The 15,556-nt window shown below is 42.5% G+C and overlaps 1 protein-coding gene across 15 annotated transcripts in view; it reads right to left on the reverse strand.

Annotated features, from left to right (window-relative positions):
* Window positions 1-3,333: 3,333 nt before the first annotated feature.
* PICALM (phosphatidylinositol binding clathrin assembly protein) overlaps window positions 3,334-15,556 on the reverse strand; it is a 58,771-nt gene continuing 46,548 nt past the window's right edge. For 4 of the 15 annotated variants that reach the window (XM_072326930.1, XM_072326923.1, XM_072326927.1 and 1 more), the window contains 9 exons: window positions 14,236-14,343; window positions 13,277-13,408; window positions 13,160-13,190; window positions 12,281-12,380; window positions 11,210-11,233; window positions 9,273-9,332; window positions 7,609-7,713; window positions 4,876-4,978; window positions 3,334-3,931 (listed from right to left, as the gene is read on the reverse strand). In XM_072326930.1, coding sequence (XP_072183031.1) covers window positions 4,886-4,978; window positions 7,609-7,713; window positions 9,273-9,332; window positions 11,210-11,233; window positions 12,281-12,380; window positions 13,160-13,190; window positions 13,277-13,408; window positions 14,236-14,343 — 653 coding nt within the window. In that variant the 3' untranslated portion in view covers window positions 3,334-3,931; window positions 4,876-4,885. The remainder of the gene's footprint in view (window positions 3,932-4,875; window positions 4,979-7,608; window positions 7,714-9,272; window positions 9,333-11,209; window positions 11,234-12,280; window positions 12,381-13,159; window positions 13,191-13,276; window positions 13,409-14,235; window positions 14,344-15,556) is intronic. The other 11 variants (XM_072326931.1, XM_072326936.1, XM_072326928.1 and 8 more) reach the window with 3 other exon arrangements.

Consider the following 15,556-nt stretch of genomic DNA (forward strand, 5'->3'; position numbering starts at 1 on the left):
TGGCAGGTGCAGGACCCACAGGATGAAGTTCAACAGGATCAAGCACTGGGTGCTGCACCTTGAGCACAGAAACCCCAGGTAATGCTATGGGCCTGGGGCAGAGTGGCTGGAAGTCTGTGCTGAGGAAGCGAACCTGGGAGTGTTGGCCAACACTTGGTGAGCCGTGGGCCAGAGATCAGTGTTCTTTGGCAGTGTGGTCAGCTTTAAATTCCCATCACTCAGAGTTTTTGTTTTACTGTGAGCATGTTTACCACATGCTAGAGCTAAGAAACACCCAGCCACTAACTGCCTAAAAAAAGCAAAACAGAGTAGTGTATATTGCACATCTCTATTCATGCAAGTGATTTCTGGAGGTGCTTACCTCAGCATCATGCTGAGTCGAACCCACTGTGAGCAACTTCCCTGTAGGGGAAAGCAACTGGATTACATTGCTTTGTAGTGTGGCTGTGTAACAAGAGCTCTCCCCTGGGCTGCTGGGAGGCTCACAGCCTCTGATGCAGGGAGGTTATGTAACAGCAATCTCCCTGCAGGTGCAGACCTGCACATATTGAGAAACAAGGGCACAGGACTTGCTCTGCAGCACTCTTCTCATTTGTTTGCTTTCTGACAGAAAGGGTGCTACATACACTGCTTCTGTGGGCTAAAAGGAGCTTGCCAGAATAAGGTCAAGGCTAATGGACTGAAAAGTTACACTAGAGTGACAGGCAAGGAACAGAGAAGCTAATGGCATTAGCATTGAAAGCCTCTGATGGTTTAGAGCTGAGCGGCTCTCAGAAAAAGACTTTCCTTTGGGTTTTGAATCCACAAAAAGCAACCTTTGAGCAATTGCTGTAGCTGGCACGGGGAAAGTTCAGCAGACACACTGTGAACAAAGCAAAGATCTACACCATAAAGACAAACCTGAGACCTCCGTTCTCCTCAGACACTGCAACCACAGAACTACAGATATATACTTGCGGTCAACACATTCTCATTGGCATTATTGGCTTCTACAGCAGCATTCAAGGAAGTTGTTTGTCTGTTCCAAGGCTTCCCAATCTTTGCTTCAGGAAATTTCATCAACACAGAAGCAAGAAAAGCAAGAACTGCATTATTCAACTCAGACTGATTTATTACCTTGAGTAAGTCACCTCCCGCAGGTGAAATGGACGGAGCACTTCCTCAGCCAGGGAGGGTGGCAGCGACAGTACAGCTCCAGAGCAGCCTGTATGGGAATCTCCCCTCACTCCTGCCCAAGCCAGAACATCACACACAGACCTGCCCGTTCCCTTCCAGCTCCGGTTTTTACACAAGAAAACACCACAAGTTTCATCAGGAATTCACAGCATTTCCTTGCTGGACAAGGAAGATGTCGGGGCTGTTTCTGCTCACCCCGCTGCAGCACGCAAAAGCTACAAAGGTCAAGTCAGAAGACTGCCAACAGACCAAGGAAAAAGCTCTTATTTACATACAATCTTATTAACATTGATTCTCCTGCTGGAGTCAGAGCATTTTCCCTCTGCCCATCACATTCTCTCATCAGCCTCCTGCTCCCATCAGCATTTACCATCTCTCACAGTGCTTTGGCACCTCATTCTCATTTTTCTACCACAAGCTTTATCTCAGTCATGTCATGGCCTTCAAAGCTGCAGTTCATTTACATCTCTCTAACACTTCTACCAGCTCTAAAGAAATGTACTTTCTATCCAACAGGAGGTGCAGGGTTTCACCCGGTGCTCCTTGCTGAGGGGCTGTTTGGCAGCTGGAAGCCCAACAGCTGCTCGGATGGAGCACCTGATGTCACAGACAGACACATAGAAGCCAGCTGTAGGCACTTCCCGAGGCACTGTCAGCACCAATTGATTGCATGTGACCAAAAGAAAGGGGTGAGAGTGCCAAACGCTGCAGCAGGCTGTTCAGAGCGGTGGTGGGTGCCCCACGCCTGTCAGTGTTCAAGAGGCACGGGGACAATGCCTGCAGTAACGTGCTCTGAGTGCTGGTCAGCCCTGGAGTAGGCAGGCAGTTGGGCTGAACCACCACAACAGAAGGTAACTCGCATTGATTCCCTCATGACTGAAAACACACAGCGATTCAGAAGCACGTCTGAGCTGTGCTTTTTCACCTAAGATACAACCAAGTGTTATCCCAGCAATACTGAAACAGCCAAGTTAATTGGGAAAATAATCAAAGATTTGTCAATCCAGGTTAGTTTTTCCTGAAGAATAAACTGTAAGCAACGTTTAGTAGCAAAGCCTCCATCAGGAAGGTGCAAACCTGGACAGCATCTGTGCTCACTAACAGCAACTGTGAGTCAATAGGAAAGGATAACAGCATCCCCACAGCAGAGCCCAAAACCAGCATCGTTTCTAACCTCTGTTCTACAGCCCCAGAGGGATCAGAGACCCCAGAACTACGAAAGCAGATCTACCTCGGTCAATAGAGCCAACAGAACAGACTGCAACCACCGTCATCCTCCTCCTGCAATACAGTATGCAGATGTCAAATGCATTTGGTATTTTATTAAGTAAACAATGCAATCATCAGTGCACATTTTCAAGCAGCAAAAGAAAAGCACCCCAGACGTTCATACCGTAACAAAATTCTGTGGAAGCTGCATTTTATTTGAAAATCCACCCATTTTTGCTAACGTACATTTTAATATTTTAAACAAAAATAGAATCTGCAGAGACAATGCAGCAAGTATGCTTAACTCATGTACAGAATTGCTTTCATATCACCGACTGTCCTTCGGAAGGCCCCTCTCTACCCAGAATGAAGATGTATTTACACAAAGCACCGATCAACAGCGCTACTTAAATTCTTCATTAACTAAATTCCAACTCGACGGCTGTCAGGAGAGGCTGCTTCCCCTTTTTTGCTTTGCAAAGGTATGTGATAGAAACATGGCACTCACCACACGAAAAGGCTTCCCCCCCCCCCACCCCGACACGCAACACCTCAACTGGTACAGAGAAGGAAAGTCTTAAAGTGAAAGCAATTCCTCACATTCATTTTGGAAAGGCCTTATAATGTCAAATGTAAAAATAATGACATGCCAAGCACAAAGCAATTAAAGTTCCTTCCCAACGCACTAATGCTGAATTAAAAATGTAGTGCTTCTCCTAGTCAGTTAACTGTTCCCTTGCAAAATCCTAGGCACAGAATTGACTATAAGGATTAATGCATTTTACAGCTCTTCCCTAATTCCCATATATGCTGAGAATTCATTAGATTCAGACCTTTAAAATATTTAGTGCTCTGTATGTCAGCTGAAAAGCATTCTGAATCAGATTCATTCTTTGTGGATAAAAATCAGACATACTGTATACATCCATACTCATTTTCATAAGGAGGTTTTGTTTTCTTTTGATACAATATTAATGTTAAATTGATAATCATAAATAAATACAAACAATAATACATAAGGAATGTCTACTGCAAACTGAATATATAATTTTCTTAAAAAAGTTAATTTCCATTACTGCTGTGCCTACGTTTGTGAGGACTGAAGAAAAGGTAACTGCAGAATTAAGAGTTAGGATTGGACCCTCCCATCCCCACAGAGTCTCGTTTTGCGTTACGGTAAAAGGACACGTCTCCGTTCCACACTTCCAAACACCAATTGCTATTCTCAGAACACAGACTTCTCTTTGTACGTTAAGATTTATGGGTATTATTAGAAGCTGGAAGTATCGACCTTTTAGTCACCAGGACAAAACCAGGATCTGAGCCCTGACTCACGGCAAAGCCTCGGGTGCTGATGCTTCCCTATGGAGTTGTCCCAGGGTCCTTCATTGGTCTTCATTTCACTGCGCCGTTCTGTGGAAGAGGAGAGCTTGACAGACTGAAGTTGGTTTGTTTGCTTTTTCCTGGAAGTGGGGGCTTTACTGGTGAGCACATCAATTTGGAAACGTTCTTCTCTCTTCCATCTTAACAGTTACATAAACTGAATCTGGAAAGATTAGAAACCCTCATGTTAACGCCCGGCAGGACCAGAAGCAGGATTTCACTACAAATCGTGCTTTCTTCAAACACTTCATTCTTCAAACGCCCGAGATCCCCCACAGCTCTGAAGTTTTCAACAGAAACAAAGAAGTTCACAAAAAACAAAACAAAAAAAAAGCCATCAGGATGTTTTATATCCACCTACAGCAGCCCGTGAGCATCTGCCTGATTTAAGCCATTTTGTCCAACCAAACTTCTCCATGCAATAAATACTGCCAGCAGCAGCACGGTAACACACAGACCAGTGTGGCTGCATGGGGAGCCATGGCCACGTTTCAGCTGGATCCAGAGGAAGCACCCAAAGAAAAGCAGAACGCTCTGTATGACAAAGGTCTTCTCTTGGTGTCTTCTAGAATGATTCCATCTTCTCGCTCATCATGTTACTCCCACCCACCCCAATACAAATAGGAACAGAAGAAAAACCCCAGTGAGTGCCTGCACCGGAATTGAACCCCTGCACACACAAGGCAAGCACCTCCTTCTGCATAGCTGGGCATCTGGTGAAGTGCAGGAGCAGCCTGCTGGGAGCAGGGTGGTGTTTGCTGCTAGCAGCGAATAACAAATGTGTCCCTGATGAAATGGAAAACACCAGGTGGAACCAGTTTGTTCCCCCTAGCTGCAAAACAAAGCCCTGTGTGCCCTGGCTCTTGCACTGCAGAGAGGAGCTAGCAAACCATTTCCAATGAAGCAAAACACTGCTTGACTTGATCAGGTCTTTAAGCTGTCAAGTGCACCAAGTTTCCAAGTCACTTCCACAGTGCTTCCAATTCCGCACGACTGGTTTTTATTAATCAATCTACAGGTGTTTTTAAGAAAATAAAACTCCGATTAGAACTTTAATCTTCGTTGTACATCACAAAACCAGCACCTCCCCGGAATAATGGACAATACCTAAGTTGTTCTACAAGAAATCCTGGAGAGAGAGCTCTGCAAAGGGGTCCTTTCCTGAGGCTCTGTGAGGACTCTGACTGGAAGGGCTGGATGCTGCAGACAGCTAGTAGGAAAGACGACAGAGACAGGGTAAGAAAAAGAAAAATAAAGGTCTCAGAATGACAGAATATGAAAGCTGAACGTGTAATGAAAGGACAAAGGGAGGTTCAGAGGCAAACTTGGCAGAAATCAACTATTAAAACAAGGAGTTTGGTCATATGGGAAACAGAAAGCCTTTTCTACGGCTGGTGTAATGCAAGAAAAGGCTGGATGCGCCCCTCCAGAAAGGAAACTTCAAGTGCTATTTACCAAAATAAGCCAATCAATTTGCACTTTCACAGCAGTTTTTCTTCAAAGGATTCCAGACATTAAGCCGGACGCTGTGGGACAGGTTAGCCCACCCTGCTTTACTGGTAGAGCTGTGAACTGGCAGGCAGACAAGGCTGAGGGGGGCAGCTCTCCAGGTATCTTCAGAGAGCTCTCAGCATCTCTTCCCCTCAAAATGCAGCGCTCCTAAGAAGAGGATGGACAGCAGCGAATGGATGGTCACTTTAACAGCCGACTCATAACTGAGCTGCAAACAACCTGTGTGTACCTGCACTTCATAGCTGCTGCAAAACCACTCCATGGAAGGCATCTTTCCTTTGGGAACAAACACTTGCCCACCTACGTGTGACAGGGAACACTCTTATGGAATGGACTGCAGTACTGCCCAGAGTGTAAACATTGCAGGTGATGTTTTTCACAAAGCACACAGGGTGGAGGAGTTCTTTCATGATTAATGCTATTGGGATTGAAATCTTTTATGTCCCTCCTGAAGCCCCGCTGAAAATGATGCAACTCTGGTCCGTTCCCCATAAACACAGCATGGAAGAGCCATGAGACAGAATGGGAGGTGCTTGAGAAGCAGTTTCAGGATGTCAGCAGCTCAGCTCTCCTTCTCAAACCCAGTCCTTCCCCTTGGGAAGCTGTAGCTCACACCCCACCACTCTCCAGGATTTGAACCAGACTACTAAGCCAAACAGAGCCATAACTTCAAGGCATGCCCATTGCAACTTGACTTCGTGACACATTCTTCATATTGTTTAACCATGAAGAGGGCCTTATGTATTAAAAAAAAAATCCTGTTGAATTGGTACTAATTGGAGACTCTCCAAATCAAGTCCAGAGGAACATCCCAGCTTGAAAGCAGTGTGGAAGATTGGTAGATTTGATGCCCTGCCATTAGCACAACATCAGCACATCACCAGAAATAGAGACTGAGTATCAAAATGGAAGCCTAAAAGCAGTGTAATGCATATGAAGAACCCATGCCTAACTACACTGCATCCATCTCTCCTGCTTATAAATGTGCTGGAAAACAACAACACTCCATGGCAGTTTCTAAGGAGAGGAGTTCAATGCTAACAGCACAGGTCACCCATTTTTCTAGTGCCAACAGAACTGAATGTAGCATCCTTCCCATTTAGAGCTCATGTCATTTGAAACACAACTTACACTGTTGGGTTGGGCCCCAAGTCTCACCCCCAGCAGCCATCAACTCTCACTGCTTCCAAAGGTAAAGAGCTCTCAGTTTCACACCTGAAGTTGCATCCAACAGCTGCAAATAATGCGGACTGTGCATCTCAGGGAAACCCTCTCCTAAGCATACAGTAAGTGCTGATTCAAAGGGGGTGTTTGCAGTCAAATTAATCCTTGCAGGAACCAAACACTGTCAGAGAAGCACAATAAACAGCTCTACACACCTCACTTGTGATTAATCTCTCTTTTTCCTGTTATGACAACCAGCTGAGATTCAACACAGACCAACCCTGCAATGTCAAATGAAGCAGGAAGGCTCAACACAGCCATTCAGATCTACGTGTTTATAACTGAATTGGACAGGCAAATATATTTTCAAAGGGATATTTACTCAGTGATGTTTTCAGAATTGAGGAAGATTCTTACCTGTATTTATTTGACTTACTCATCACATCCTTACCACAAGACAGTTAACGACCCCATATAAAAGTCACCTACGTTCACTTGCCTGAAGTGACAGGGAACGCACAAATCAGCTCTCAGAAGTCTGTCAGAAAACCAACTGAAAGCTGCATTTCTCAAGAAACAATGCCTGTTTCAGATAAAACCTTTGGTATGTGTATCTATCTATCTATATCCACAAAGACCTGAAGTGAGAAGATAGACACAGCCTGCTGGAAGCATGGAACTCCTGTTAAGGATCAGACTAAAGCACTGGAAGAAGGTTGGAGGTTCTTTTCCATTCCAACCTGCTGCTGAACACACTCCTGTACACTTACACCTACACACAAGTACATGAACTTCACCTAAGTGGAATCATACATACGTGCTTTTAAAGAGCCACCTACAAAGAGAGATCTTCAGTCAGATCACAATACTGTCACATTACTACCCTTTACTTAATAGCATCACGAAGGACAGCACGAACTTCAAGAAACATTTGACTGGCAAGAACGAGCATGCAGCATTAACACTGGAGCTCCAATCTGCCAGCTAAACTTGGCTGCATCTTCACCTACACAGTCTCCAATTCTCAACGATCTCAACTGTGTCCTGAAAAGAGCATGGAAGTGTTCAAGGTTTGTTTCCCTCACCTTTGTCAGACAAACACCTTGAGAGCAATTGACACCCAGCTGTAATTTCTCCATGGTAACAATTTCTGAGCATACCCACCTGTGCTCCTGGTACAGGGCCAAAAGGATTTGGTGGTCTCATGACTGGCTGGCTGTATATTAACGTTGGCTGCGTCATTACTGGTATACCTCCCATCTGTGATGGCTGGAAAACAATCCACACAACGTTAAATCACATCTAGCATTAACACGTTTCAAGTTCTTTTCAGGACAGAAAGGAAAACTGCAACGTGTGAAAGGCCTTGCTCATATTTGATATATGTAGTCATAAGACATTTGTGGTGTTCTGGAAGTACAGGCTGCTAGAAAGGAACGTTAGTGCATGCTTAAGGAATAGTCACAGTAAGAAATGCGCTCATTTCATCTCTCGTGGCAGAGATGAGAAACACTGAAACACCATTGAAACACAAGCTTTTGTGCTGATCATCTTGTCCCTAACACTGAGGTCTGACAACAGAGCTTGTCTGTGCATCCAGAAGTACCAAGATCATTTTCAGAGCTTCCACTGCTGAGATGGTGGAGCTCAGGGGGAAGAAAAACAACACAAAACTGAGAACTACGGATAAAATTAATGTTAAGTCATTATGCAGTCCAAGCCTGAAGTGTTCAGCAATGCTGGCTGAGCTAAGTTAACAATTTAACTTATATCAGTGGTCTTAGAAGTCAGGTTTTATTTTGCTTGGACTCTTATCTCTGCTGCTATTGCTTCTGGCATCCCCCTCAGCTTTGCATGAATATCCCAGTATTGGCGCTATTGAACTCATCTCACTCCAAGTAACTTCCTTGACAAATATTGGTACTCCATCCATCACTCTAATTCCGTTTCCTATCAGCCTTTAACACCACGACCAATGCTGCTTTACACAAGATTACTTTCTGATGTCACCTTCCCCAAGTGCTGAATCAAAGTCACCAAGAAATCACTTCCAGTATCACAGCTGATGAGGTTCGAATCAGCACTGAGGCAGTTCAACCACAAATGAGTTTGTACATAACAAAACATGCCATTTTTGCTGCTCATTTATTGACTACATACAAGTTATGAATCTCATCTAATTATATCATTGTACCAACTATATACATCAAGGAGTTTTAGGAAAATTCCCTCTCATTCACTCAAAGCTGTGCTATACCTACACAGCCATCCTCAAGAAGAGCCGAGGCAGTTAAAATATATCATTTCAGCAATATTATCAAGTTTGAGATAAGAACAAAACTTCAAACGATCTTTCAGAGCAACGAGAGCCAAAGCCAGGTATCCTGGTATTGGTGCATTAGCAAGAGATGCAATTCTCCAGCAACAGCACCACACGGCTGAAGGCCATTCCCTCCCAGCCTACCACTGTTACCTGGGAGCAGAGGCCAACCCCACCTCACCACAGCGTCCTTTCAGGGAGCTGTACAGAGCTGTAAGTTCTCCTCTGAGAGCTTCCTCTTCTCCAGACTGAACAATCCCATTTCCCTCAGCTGTTCTCCATAACACTCGTGCTCCAAACCCCTCGCAGCTCCATTACCCTCCTCCAGTCACCCTACAGGGCCTCAATGTCCTTCTTGTAGTGAGGGGCCCAGAACTGAACACAATGCTCAAGGTGTGGCTTCACCAGGTGGTGCAACTCATCAGTGAAATAGTTCAGAAGAAAAGAAAATCATTACCCAATGAGTGACCACAGCATCTGACTTTGGAGCTACAGAAGTGCTACTTACCATCCCGTAGCCCATCATCCCTGTGGGTGTTGTGGCAGGATACGCCATTACAGGTGGTGCCTAGTGAGAAAAACAGCAGTGAGCTGAGAGAAGGGATCAGCCGCACACGGGTAACACTGCAGCACTTGGCTTATTACAAAGATAGCAAAGAATGGGTAAACTTATTAGAATTTGCAGTCTTTTGTTAAAATGGACCCAAATTATTTGAGATAAAATATCTAGGCTAAAGCTTCTGGATCGTCTTGATGAATTTATAATCGTATATTTGCTTTCTGTTTGGATTCTGGCATTCTCCTGACTTTGATTAAAAGACCTTGATATGATACAGAGAGATTTTAGAGGGAAAATTCATTAAGCAGAATTTTGAGAATTTCATTCAGTGTATTTTGAAACAGGAGGTTGTGGTACAAGGGATCCAAAAAGAGAGGATCTTTAAAGACTGAAAGGCCAAATTACCATTGGTTTTGTAGACATCATAGGAATTCTCCTCTTTTTAGTCAGGGTATCCATGCTATGGGGACCTTCCTACCATGCTTCAGTATAAGTACAACTCTAACACCTATTGACTGGAAGAGGAACTCTACTGGCTTTTCTCATCTCTTGTTCAATCTCAGTCTAGATAACATGATAATTAGTTCTAAACCTACGCCAGGATCGTTTCCTAATGCAGAGGCAGGCAGAACCCTCAAAACAATTTACATCTACTTAGAAAACCTGAACTGTAACTCACACTGCCTCTCACTCATCTGCTTAGTGCGCTCAGTTTGAATAGGTTAGAAATCCTCCTAAAGCCTTACAGCATATTTATAAACATCCTCACCCCAAGGTAACTTCCATGAAGATACAGGCAGAATGCTGCCAGAGGAAACCCAGAACTGAGCTACATTCTTATAAGCAGCCTGGCTCCACATACATAAAGAACAGCTGATAACTCTTAGGCAGTCCAAAGCACATGGAAGACACTTGATCATTACAAAACCACAATCTTTGTCTCACAGCTTCATCAGCCACTCCAGCTTCAACTCTTACAAGGGAAGCGGTGAAATGTTTATAATCAAAATAAATTAAATGAATTTAAACAGACGAATTGTAACATTAACAACATCAGCAGTGCTGTTTCTGAGCTGTGTCTGAAGGTATCAGCTGCCTTTTTCATACATGGTAGCCAGTGTCATTGGCATTTTAATTGCCATCAGAAGGTGTTTTCCAGACAAGGATTTCTAGGCTGCACATCCACACAGCCAGAAAGGCTGCACTGAAGGGCATTCTTGTTTTCTCAGGGTACTTCTGTTGTTCTTCTAACGCTACTTAAACATATTGGCTACGCAGAGGTCCATCCAGTAACGGCCCTACCATCTGCAACGACAACAGAACTCAGGGAAAGACCAATACCACTGCTTACATCAACTCTTTGAAATGAAAGAGACTGCATTGCTCACACAGCAAGCATTGGATATTGCTTATCCTTTGTTTCATCAGCACGGCCTTTCCTTCTTAACACGAGCATTAATCACATATTGGTCTCTCCCCTCTTAAAAACACTCAAGATCTACCACAAACGTGGATAAAGTGCCAAGTATAACAGAAGCCCGTGAGGTTTCATGCAGTTATTCAAACACAAACATCTCATCTTCATTCAAAATTCAACAAGTGCATTGAAGGCAGCACAGACACACACCCCAGCTCTCTGGCAGCAAATGGTACAGTTTAAAGCAAGGAAAAATAATCTCGGTATTTCCCATGCCATCATTCGAATCAAGAGCCTGCAGAACACCTATGAAGTTTGTGTATGCTAAGAAAAGCTCAATTTTTGGCACACCAAAGATTTTAAAATGAGAAATGTGTAAATAGCAAGAAGGTTATGAGATTCTGCAACAGCAGTGGTTAATATCAGCATGCCAGTCGATTGCAAAAAGGCTGTGGGTTGTTTCACTTACGTATTGTGGAAAATGCATGCCATTCTGTATTTCCCAGGGAGAACAATTACATAATGCAATAACACTGGATTAGAAGCAAATACTTACACAATGGAATATACACAGATAGCATTTTAGTTCACAAATACATTACATGTCTACCCCAACACATTCTTGTAATTCAAGTCATTCACTGAGACAACGTACACCCGTGATACTGTCGTTAGTATGTTCTCGATTGCTTTGCATAGTCTATTTATTTGGTATATGCCTTTTTCCAAAGGCAAGGAAGCCTTCTTTTCAAAAGCATATTTATTTAGCAAGCAGCAGTAGCTCCACAATAAATAGACCAGCACAGGAAGGCAAATTTTCTTCTAGATTATTTGTTTCTGGGTTTCTTTTATGTTTACAGAACAGTTTCACAGGAAGAAAAGTGTCTCAGCAACTCTAGAGAATAAAAGTTGTTAAACATAATGACTTATCACAAGAAGATGCATATACAAGACATGAGTTATTCAACAGATTAAAGCACACAAACTCAAACCACTGATCACTAAAGGAGGTGAGAAGTCAGTTTCTTCAGTACATACACATCCTCCAAGTAAGGTCCACAAACACTCCTCCCTGTGACTGAGCTGGTAACAGACACCCACTGGGGGGAGGTGACGGATCCACAGAGACACTCTTTTTCCTAATCCATAATGTTTGATTATTACACTGTGGATTGAACCTCCCCCAGTCGGTTACAGAATCAGATGCAATAAATCCTGGGGGACTTTTTGCTACCTGCTCTGTCAGTGGACAGTTCTCCAAGTCACTATTATTTTGGACACCTAAGTTAAGAACATGCTACCCAAAATCCTAGCCAGTGCTACATGCTGCAATGGGTGCTATAAATTAGAAGTACTTGAAGATTGATATCAGCCCATTCTCACCCCCCAGAGCAGGCTATAACAAATCCAAGCACCACACATCTCAAACCAATCACTTTCAGGCTCTCTACTGCCTCTTCTCTGCAGCTGTGTCCCTTCCAGTCTGTTAGCTTGCAGTCTGTACAAGGAACTCACTGTTTTAAAATGACTGTTTGCTTACCAGCGTCGGAGCATTCCATGCAGTCGTAGGTGCAATCTTGGGTTGCCAGTTGGAACCACCTGTTAGTTTCTTTTCACTTGGTTGAGTCCAATTTACATCACTTCAAATAAATTTGTAAAGAATTGTTAGAATATATAACGGATTCGCTTACAAAGTGTGAACACTGAAACTTGACTTTCATTTCGCAAAGCTTATTCAGTAAACGAGTTGAAGAAAGGTCTGAGGGTAACCTGCTTTTACTAGGAAAAGCAAAGTAACATGTCCAGGGAAAGTCAGCTTAGCTTGATTCAAGCTCAGTCACATTCCCTGGTATGGCTCAGTCTAGCTTCCTTTCCTCAAGCCATAATAGTTTAGTTAGGAACAAGCACACTAGATTTCTGCTAGAGCGACTGCAGAGTTGGCACAGACCGCCCCAGTGAGCCTGAAATTTGCTCATCACGTTTTGCTCAACTCTGCTGCTAGAACAGATGTCTGCTTTTCTAGAACAGGCCCTGTTTCAAGACTCACTTCTCTAAAAGTCAACCGGAAGCCTGAGGTCTGTGGTCTCAAAATGCAGTTCTGCATGCACTCAGATTGCATGAAATATTTATGTGATACAATTACTACAACTCAAAGAAATATTCTGAACTCATTTGGCAAACACAGACAAACTGAAAGGACTCAGATAAAGGATGGCATTTTGCCACTGTTGTTACTGCTCAACCTACAGCCTTTCAGGCAGCTCTTTATTTGTTACATCCCACGTGATGAGAATCAAAGCACCACTCCAAACATGCTCTGAAGGGTAACACGATGATGCTCTGGACAAGCTTGAACCTGTGCTTTCATAAGACTTTACTACCAAAAGGAAAAGCTCCATTTTTGATTAGGTATACTCACTTTTTAGTAGTTCCATTTCCAATGCCCAAATCTGTAACAAATTAGAAAAAGACACTATTGAAATTCCATCCACTTGAAAATTAAATAAGTATTTTATCTAAGTTGCTCGATACTTACTGCCTACAAGGTTGGCTAAAGACGAATCCAGATCATCTGACACTAACTTGTTAGGTGGTACTTTGGCAACTGGAAGACTCTGGTTCTGGGAGGCCACTGTTGGTTTTAGGAGACCGCCTAATTCATCAAAGCCTTGAAATGATAAACAAACTGATTTGAATCATAGGCTTCCCAGGGACACTACAATACTCAGTTAAGTCAACAGCAAGACAAAGGGCAAAACAAAATTTAACCTAGCAACACTACAATAAACTGCAAATAAAACTACTGTGCTTTTGGATAAAGGAGATACTACAGAAAAAGGAGATTTTATTCTACCAACTTAATCTATGTGACACCTATTTTATAAGAAACAGATTCAGAGCCACCACAAAACACAAAAGAACAAAATTAAGCATATCTAAAGGATTTCAGTCATATCAAAACGTGTGTTTGCTTTTAGCACATTATTGGTTTGGCCAAAGCCAATTCAATATCAAGAGAGTTAAAAGTCAGAAGGCTGGAGTATTTACTTCCCAAATTCTCAGAAGAACAAAAGGGTTCTTGATTACAATCCCAATTAATACCATATTTTTCAACCCTTATATGATCATTTCCTGAGATGAACCTCCACATCCAAAAAGCAACACACATGTAACTGAGCGAGTTAATAATGTGTTGCATGGTTGAGTAAAATTAAGAAGTAACTTTAACTCTACTTATGGCACACAGTTCAGTTGACAACACTTGAAAACACCGTTCACGCTGTGAAGTTTCAATGCAGAAAGGATTCAAGGAATTAAATGTCTCTTCAGAATGCATATAAAAGCAGCCCTTCCTTACACACTAAGAAAAAAGCTGGATGAAGAATTCTGTTATTGATCTTTTAAAGTCTGCTTTCTTTTGTCAACTGGAACATTGTCACACGAGTAAACACAGACTGCAAGGACAAATATCATCTATTTTGGTAGAGGTCTTACCACCAGAATCTAGGACAACATTAGAAGACTTGTTTCCAAACACAGACTCAAAGTCAACATTAAGGCCAGCTGATGGCTGTGGTTGAGCAACAGGGGATGGAGTGAACCCTGCAGGGGAAAAACAAAGAAAGCAGTTGAATGTTTGTGTGAAGTTTTTCCACATTAATTTGCCTTCTTTATGGAAAAGATGACAAATATGGAGATTATTTCTGTACTAAAGAAAGATTAAGAAGACCTCAAGTCATCAGATTACACTCTAACATGGAGAATTATATAGGAAAAGAGCTGAAACTTGAACTCCTCCCAAGAAAAAAGCATCCATTGCAAAAGAATGCCAACAGACTATGGAAGATCCTCCCCCATTGCTAAATCTCTGGCACTATTCATACTCTGCCTGTCTTTAACAAACTACTTACAATTATTTAAGGAAAAAATATTGTGCTTTTGCAGGAAATGCAGCTGGTTAGATGCTTAATCTGTTTCCAAATTACTTGCCTGCAGATTGATCCCTCCACCTTTCCACTAGATGAGCTGTTCTCAGATACAACTAAAGCAAGATCCATACTACCCCAACATACCTGACTAGCATGCTTTCAATTACACATTCCTAAAACTAACCTTTTAAAAGAGATATTTTTGAGCACAAATTATTTACTTCATTAGTTTCCTGCTGTGTATCTGTAAAGCGAATATGATCCTAGTTAAGTGTTCTCCAAATGCTTTTTTCCTCTCCATACTGAAAACTTGCTGCATTGCACAGCACTTAGTTTTTAGCAACACTAAAAACACACAGTTTTTAGCAACACTAAAGTTGATGGCTCAGAATATGGAAGCAAGCGTTGGTTCTGCACTTGTGTTTTCTGGCCTTACACACGGAGCACACAAGTCTGTGCCAATGTGTGCATCTACACCTCAACAGTCATGCAATTACAGATGTGATTATTCCTGTGTAAGGAAAAAAAAGCCTGAAGAATGCTTGAAATGTTGAAAATTAGCTCTTCTGGTTTTGAACAAATTTTAATGATACAGAAAAACCACAACAGGGTCGCATACTTGAATAATAAAGCAACTCAGTGACCTGCCCAGTAGTTAGATCACATTTAGCATGCTGACACAGCTCATTTCAGTCCTCGTGTTTTCCTAAAACAAGTGAGACTCCGCCTAACATTTAATGATTATACGGTGCAACCCTTGTGCTCAGACTTCACAGAAGAGCTGATTTGGATCACTTCTCCTTCCTACTTGTCTTCAAGGAAGGCAAAACTTCCAAGTCAAAAGCATCCATCAAGAAAATATATTTTTTCCATTAAGCACAAACCAA

Source organism: Excalfactoria chinensis, chromosome 1 (genome assembly GCF_039878825.1).
Source record: "Excalfactoria chinensis isolate bCotChi1 chromosome 1, bCotChi1.hap2, whole genome shotgun sequence".
In the NCBI taxonomy this organism is placed as follows: Eukaryota; Metazoa; Chordata; class Aves; order Galliformes; family Phasianidae; genus Excalfactoria; species Excalfactoria chinensis.